Here is a 7,897-nt window from a genome sequence, read left to right on the forward strand (position 1 = left end):
CCACCGAGCCATCCTGTGAAGATGCCCAGCCATTGAAAGGTGAGGGAGTCAAGACACCGAGGATAAACTCCATTTTACTTCAAGAAACACCTTCCAGGAGAATGGTTTCTGCAAGTACTCCTAGAAATGGATTGGTCAGTTGCTCACAGTCAGCAAAAACAGGGGAAAGGTAGGTGTTCCTCCATGACTGCGTTCTAGGACTGTTATACATGGACAGAGAGATGACCGCATTTGGAATATTGTGTCCAGTTCTGGGCCCTCAGTTCAAGAAGGACAGGAACTGCTGGAGAGAGTCCAGCGTAGGGCTACAAAGATGATGGAGGGAGTGGAGCATCTCCCTTCTGAGGAGCGGCTGAGGGAGCTGGGGCTCTTTAGTTTGCAGAAGAGGAGACTGAGGGGAGACCTCATTCATGTTTATAAATATTTAAAGGGTGAGTGTCACGAGGATGGAGCCAGGCTCTTCTCGGTGACAAACAATGATAGGACAAGGGGTAACGGACACAAACTGGAACACAGGAGGTTCCACTGCAATTGGAGAAGAAACTTCTTCTCAGTGAGGGTGCCAGAGCCCTGGCCCAGGCTGCCCAGAGAGGTTGTGGAGTCTCCTTCTCTGCAGACATTCAAAACCCGCCTGGACGCCTTCCTGTGTAACCTCATCTGGGTGTTCCTGCTCCGGCAGGGGGATTGGACTGGATGAGCTTTGGAGGTCCCTTCCAATCCCTAACGGTCTGGGATTCTGTGAAAGAGATGCTAAGCATTTCACCTAGGATCACGTCCTGATTTTTCTGATACTTAGAAACTTCTGCTACCGATTCAGTAGCTGTTGATGGCTAAGTCACTGGAAATCAAAGCTTTTGGTCTCGGGTATGACAGGGAGAATATAATCGAATATCTGCTGAGAGGAATGGATGACAAATAAAACTGATAAATGGAAAACCTTCTTCATAAATGTTTGTTCTCTTGCTATTCCTCGTCTTGGCATAGCATACTTCTAACGTGCACTGGCCCTACAAATTCTATATATCCAACTGCCTGCCTCTGAAAATACATCAAAACTGATTCTATTAGTAATTCATGCCTTTTAACAAGATTCTCTTGGTGTTTTTGACCTGTACCCTTATAGCTTGTAGAATTCATGTTTCTTTTTCCGTATGTGGATGCAGCTTAAGTTTTTCAGAAAAACAGTTTCCATTTCTAACAGCTGCTTTTACTCTGCCTTTAAGCCTTGTGGTGTTTCCTTTAGTCATTTTATAACTGTGTATAGCAATACAAAAACCTTTAAATTATGTCTTCAAAGCCGATGCTGTGTCAGAATGTTGCAGTATTTGAGTTGGCCATCCTAGTGGAATACCTGCTTCTCCTGAACGAATTCCTTGAGGATTCCCAGGATGTCTTTGTCTGAAAAGATACCTTTATTGTGGGTGGTTGTGTTAGGGGCTGTTCACATATTGATCAAATTTGGGCTTGTGTCACAAAGATCTGAGCCACCCTCTTCCTACTTGGGAGTCCTCATAATCTAGTTTTGTGAATGGATGAAGTACCTGGAGAACGATTGCAACAGCGCTGCCCTTCGTGCCCCTGAGGAGGTAAGATGACAGCGCGAGTGCCGAACTGGCTTTGTGAGGGCAAGCTAGTGAAAGGAGTCAGTGGCAGCATGCCAGCCATCTCTGTTGGCTGTAAATGGCTATAAACTGGCTTTTCGTTGTGATAGCTCTTTACTTCGGTAAACTGCCTCATGGCTTTTCTTGCAGGCTCAGAGTGTGCTCAGTGCCTGGTTGTTTCCTGCAAGATCTCTCAAATCCGGCTTCCCACTATGTGAAGTATTTCAAGAAAAATAAAGAGGAGCTGGCACAGAAACTCTACTGGCTGTATAATACCACCATCTTTGAGCAGAAGGTTGGCTTCAAACCAAAAACTACAATTCTGGTTAATGTGTTGCTCCTCACTTTCTGATGTGATTGCTCTTTATCCTCTTCGTATATCAATGGCTGATGTTTGAATTAGCTCGAGCAGTGTCTTTGAAAGGGGTTTATCCCCACTGTCATGCAGCAGTTCACAGCTTGGCTTCCTTTCCCAGCTGTAATGGTGCACCGGCCTTAAGTGAGCGGTCTGGATGGTGTCCAAGAGCCCTCGATGAAAGAAACTGCTACATGAGGGGCCTTGGGTCGGTTTCATCTTTGCTCATTCCCCTTTTACTGAAGGAACATGTACCAGTGAACTCTGCAGCGTTGCCATAGCCCAATAGCTCGTTGTAGCACAGCTGACAAAAGGCAAGGGGCAGGAGTGTTGGGGAGCGAGGAGTTGCTGGATGAAAGCACTTTGCAGGAGGCAACAGGCCTTGCCAACCAAGTATAGTCGTGCTACATGCAGTCTTTGTGCCTATTGTATGTTCATGTCTACCATCTGGAATTAAAAAGCTGCTTACCCTTTGAGTAGGAGCTTTGGGTTAACTTGAAGTTCTAAGTTGCGTTTCAAATTGAAGGCTCAATTTTGGAGAACCGCCGTCTTGACCTTTACATCTTCTGGGGTACCGTAGACCTTCCTCTGGTGAGAGACTTCCTTGAAAGGAAGGATGCTGCCCTCAGTAATTCCAATAGAATTTCCTTCAGGAATGAAGATGTTTCTGTGCAGCTGAGAATATATTGTTGAGCTGACCAAGGACAGGCTGGACTCACGATTTCACATAAAGCTGAGCTGAACAGGCTCACTGTTGCTGAAAGCAAAATACCTCGCTCCCCAGTGCTTCAGCCCTGTACTTGTGCTGGCACTTACTGCTGTTGGGCCATTTACTTCAGCTCATTACTTAGTGTAGATGGCAGAAAACTATTAGTGGAACAACAGAGCTAACCAAGATAGTTACGGTGCGGCTTATAAAACCAGGAGCAGCACAGAGGATAAACAAGGGGCAATTATTCACCCTCTCACGGTGTGAAGGTGCATCAAATTAAAATGGCAAGTTGCAGGTTCAGAACAACCAAAGCAGATGGTACTTGACCTGTAAATTAATTAAACTGCAGAGCATCTGATCATAGACTGTTGTGGATGCTAACAATGCATATGCATACTTAAACATGTACACAGCACGCACACACTCTCCTCAGAACACCAGAAAATAACTTTAAAGGCTGTTTAATGCAAAGGAACCGCCTGTTGCTCAGTGAGATGTTGTCTTGCAAATGACCAGCAGTTTGGAGAAGTACTTCATTTGAAAAGGAAATTGTGTTCTATGCCTGACCTGTCTTTGTTCTTCGTCTTAAGCAGCATGTGTTAGCCACTGTTGGAGGCAGAACAGGAACTAAGGGACTTTTGGTCTCATCCTGCGTTGTGAAACTCCCAGTGTTGGTTACAGAAAAACTAATGATGGGAATAAGAAGCCATGGAGGGTGGGTTTGTATCTGAAGTGACAACTGTGTTAAGGGCACTGACAGAGACATCCTGTACTGGCTTTGCAGTAAATATGAGGGGAAGCCAGAGGGCCAGAAGAAGATAAGAGAGGGAAGGTTACATGTACTGTTTTGTTTTTCAGTTACCAGAGAAAATGGTAATAATCTGGAACAAGAAAATGAGAAAAACAGCAGGATATTGTGTGACTGGGCAGACAGAAGGTCCTGAAGCAAAGCGTTACGCTCGCATAGAGCTTTCTGAGAAAGTCTGTGACTCTGCAGGTAGGTAGAAGAAATTATAAGTTGATTCCTCTTTGAGAAAGCGAATTCTAGAGATAAAAACATGAATCTGAGGCTTAAGAGATCTGGAGCTGGATCCTGCTTTGAAATTTCATATTGTGAATAAATAAATCAATTAATGGTAGTACTTGTCCTCACAGCCCTTTAAGAGGCTGGGCAAGCTTACAAAATGTGAGAACAGAGATGTATTCGTGCTAACTGCAGTGTTTTGTTTATACTGTTAAATTTCGTCCCATTTATCATCCCAAAATGCTCCGATCTATGCAGATCCCTCTGCAAGGCATTCTGTCCCAGCTACACCAGGGGACGTTTAGGTTGGGCATCAGGAAAAACTTCTGCACTGAAAGAGCTACCAGAGACTGGAACAGGCTGCCTAGGGAAGTGGTAGAATCACCATCCCTGGATGCATTTAAAAGTCATCTGGGTATGGTACTCGGGGACATCGTTTAGAAGTGGGCATGGTAGAGTTAAATGATGATTGGACTTTATAATCTTTATAAAGGTCTTTTCCAACCATAACGGTTCTTTGATTCTACAAAGTCCAAATGCTGCATTCTGCACCTGGGGCAAGTATAAACTGGGAGAGGAGTGGCTGGTGAGCAGCCGTCCAGAAAGGGATCTGGGAGTGCTGGTTGACAGCAGACTCAACAGGAGTCAGCACTGTACCCAGGTGCTGAGAGGGCAAACCACGTCCTGGGGTGCTCCACATACAGCAGGACCAGCTGGTCAAGAGAGGTGACCATCCTGCTGTATCCAGCTTTGATGTGGCCTCGCCTTGGATACTGCGTGCAGTTGTGGGCCACACAATTTAAGAAGGACGTGAAGGTCCTTGAATGTGTCTGGAGGAGGGCAACAAAGCTGGTGACAGGGCTGGAAGGTGTGTCCTGTGAGGAGCAGCTGAGGACTTCGGGTTTGTCTTGTTCAGGGAAAAGGAGGTTGAGCAGTGACCTTGCTGCTTCTGAGGAGGACAAATGGAGAGGGAGGTGCTGAGCTCTTCTCCTTGGTAGCCAGTGATAGGACCTGTGGGAATGGTTCAAAGCTGCACCAGGGGAAGTTCAGACTGGGCATTAAGCAGCACTTTTTTACCAAGAGGGTGGTCAAGCACTGGAACAGGCTTCCTAGAGAGGTGGTCAATGCCCCAAGCCTGTCTGTGTTTAAAAGGCATTTGGACAGTGCCCTTAACAACAGGCTTTAACTTTTGCTCAGGCAGTTGGACTAGATGAGTATTGTAGGTCCCCTCCGACTGAGATGTTCTGTTCTAATTGTGGAGAAAATTCAGTGCTCCACTCTAGTTGTTTCTGGGTGGAAAACACCAATGCAAAAGCAATCAATGAGTCTTGGTCTAAAATCACGGTGTTTCAGGTCTCATAAAAAAAACCCCTAACACATCAAAAAACTCCAAACAAACAGCCCTAATTCTGCATCCTAGTTACTAATCACAAAACCGAAAATCCCCTTGTTTTGGAGCATTTTATCTTATCAAAAACATCGGTAACTCCAACCTCCAAAAAAACCTCTGGCACTGAATAAAATGAGTGTCCAAGGTGTGAAGTAGTGACTGAGGATGAAAGTCTGTACTTCCTCGTACCTCACTGATCTTAATGGTGTTTTGCCTTACCCCAAGAACGCCTTCGAGACACGCTAATTCACGAGGCCTGCCATGCAGCCACCTGGCTGATCAATGGTGTTCGTGATGGACATGGAAGATTCTGGAGATTCTATGCCAAGAAATCTGCTGTGATTCATCCGGAGCTGCCAGTAGTAACGCGATGCCACAGCTATGAGATTAATTACAAATTCATCTACGAGTGTGTTCTGTGCAAAGCTACGTGAGTAACGTTTTCATCTTTCACATCACTATTTATTAACTTTGGTCTCTAACTTGGCTGTGTCGTGGGTCTCTTAAACTGTGAAGCAATTGGGATATTCTTGTGCCCTTGTGGCCAGGAAGGTCAGTGGCATCCTGGGGTGTATCAGGAGGGGGGTGGTTGTAGGTCAGAGAGGTTCTCCTGCCCCTCTGCTCTGCCCTGGTGAGACCACATCTGGAATATTGTGTCCAGTTCTGGACCCCTCAGTTCAAGAAGGACAGGAACTGCTTGAAAGATCCAGCAGAGCCAGAAAGATGATGGAGGGAGTGGAGCATCTCCCTGATGAGGAGCGGCTGAGGGAGCTGGGTCTCTTTAGTTTGCAGAAGAGGAGACTGAGGGGAGACCTCATTCATGTTTAGAAATATTTAGAGGGTGAGTGTCACGAGGATGGAGCCAGGCTCTGCTCAGTGACAAACAATGATAGGACAAGGGGTAACGGACACAAACTGGAACACAGGAGGTTCCACTTCAATTGGAGAAGAAACTTCTTCTCAGTGAGGGTGACAGAGCCCTGGCCCAGGCTGCCCAGAGAGGTTGTGGAGTCTCCTTCTCTGCAGACATTCAAAACCCGCCTGGACGCCTTCCTGTGTAACCTCATCTGGGTGTTCCTGCTCCGGCAGGGGGATTGGACTGGATGAGCTTTGGAGGTCCCTTCCAATCCCTAACGTTCTGGGATTCTGTGGTTCTGTGAAAATGCTAGCTTAAAAATGTGACTTACGTAGCCTGGCAGCAAAGCAAGGAGCCCTTTCCCACAGGTCCTGTCTCCTGCAGGTGTGAAACCAGAGCGCTTCTTCTTCCACTGCAGGGTTGGACGTCACTCCAAGTCTCTGGACACAGAGCGCTTCGTGTGCGCTTTCTGCGGGGGGCAGCTGGCCCTGAGTCGGCGCACGCGGAAGGATGGCACTCCTGTGAGGACACAGCTGACGCCCTTTGCCGAGTTCGTGAAGGACAACTACAGACTTGCTAAAAGAGAGCAGCAGGGGCTGAGTCACGCAGAAGTCATGCGGAAACTCAGTGCTGATTTTGCTTTAAAAACGAGGCTTCAAGATCCCTCGTAGTATCTCAGTGCGCGTCCTTTCTTGATGCCACCTAAATTTTGTGTGTAGTAGTAAATGAGTCTAAGAATGTGTTTTGGAGGATTCCAGATACTTTTAATATTTTAGCATTGAATACTTCTAATAAAGACCTTAAGGCCTTTTCTGAAATGGTCAAGAGTGAGCAGAAAGTAAGGATGATAGAAAGTCCATGGCAATGCATGAGTCAGGGGATCCTCTTCAGACTTCAGGTAAGCACCACTTGTGGCTGGGAAGGTGCAGTTGTAGGCCCTTTGTGGGACTGCCTTGCGATGTTTGTCTGGAGTTTTCTGAACAGCATTTACACGTAGTGTTCAGTGACTCCAGTGAGCAGTGGATTTACTCTTTCATCTGGATAGCCGATACGCTGCAGACTCTGCATGCGTGCCGAAGAACTGTGAGGTGCACATCTGTCTGGGATTGCCAGATGCAAGAAAAATCCAGACCCATGAGCCAAAGTCCTTTGATTCTGTCCAGATGACTTCTGGGCAGGAAAGGGACCGAACTGAGGAAGACTTCAACCTGGGTTCAGGCATTCTCCCAATGCTTCTTCAGTGATCCTGAGCCATTTTTGGTAAAAGTCAGTGGTAGGCAGATGATGCCTCAAATCTGTTAGAAAAAGTGTGAGTTTCTGCAAAGCCTTCTGGTCTTTGCTAGATCAGAGCTCTTTCTGATTACATTTTGATTGCAGTTGTGCCTTTGTCACTGAGGTTTCATAGAAGCTAAAATAGATGCAATAGGCCAGGTTGGGGAAAGCAGATTCAAGCACTTCCCACCATAGAATGAGAAGGTCTCGTCAGATGACTTCAGGCTTTCATGTAGAACATGACTGAACGTGTGTTAGTGTTTGTGTCTACTGAGAACCGATAATCAATAAATGCCAATCCTATACCAGCTGGGGCAATGGACCAGGCTTCTTTGTTTCAATTTAACTGACTCTAGATATAGAATGTGAAAGCTTCTGATTTCTCCTAGCTAGTTTTGAGTTTTAGGTACAGTTAACCTGCTTGCTGTCAAGAATACCTCTCCCTGTTCCCCACCTCCTGCCCTGTCTGCTCTTACACCCCAGATGAAGAAGAAATATCAGCAGCATAGGCAGGAGTTTGAGCTGCTTGAGAAATAGCTGGTACTGCAGGACAGTTCCTCTTGGCACCTTGATTGGGCTGGATGTTCAAAGGGAGGGCCCTTTCCAGAGGGACCTGGACAGGCTGGATCAATGGGCCGAGGTCAGTTGTATGATGTTTCTGCACTTGGGTCACAACAACCCCATGCA

The 7,897-nt window shown here is 46.4% G+C and overlaps 1 protein-coding gene across 1 annotated transcript in view; it reads left to right on the forward strand.

Moving 5' to 3' along the window:
- ACRC (acidic repeat containing) overlaps nt 1-6,609 on the forward strand; it is a 10,333-nt gene extending 3,724 nt beyond the window's left edge. The window contains exons 3-6 of the mRNA XM_010186768.1: nt 1,752-1,896; nt 3,527-3,665; nt 5,308-5,512; nt 6,357-6,609. Coding sequence (XP_010185070.1) covers nt 1,752-1,896; nt 3,527-3,665; nt 5,308-5,512; nt 6,357-6,609 — 742 coding nt within the window. The remainder of the gene's footprint in view (nt 1-1,751; nt 1,897-3,526; nt 3,666-5,307; nt 5,513-6,356) is intronic.
- The last annotated feature ends 1,288 nt before the right edge of the window (nt 6,610-7,897 follow it).

The sequence above is a fragment of the Mesitornis unicolor genome, unplaced genomic scaffold, assembly GCF_000695765.1.
Source record: "Mesitornis unicolor isolate BGI_N332 unplaced genomic scaffold, ASM69576v1 scaffold356, whole genome shotgun sequence".
Classification (NCBI taxonomy): Eukaryota; Metazoa; Chordata; class Aves; order Mesitornithiformes; family Mesitornithidae; genus Mesitornis; species Mesitornis unicolor.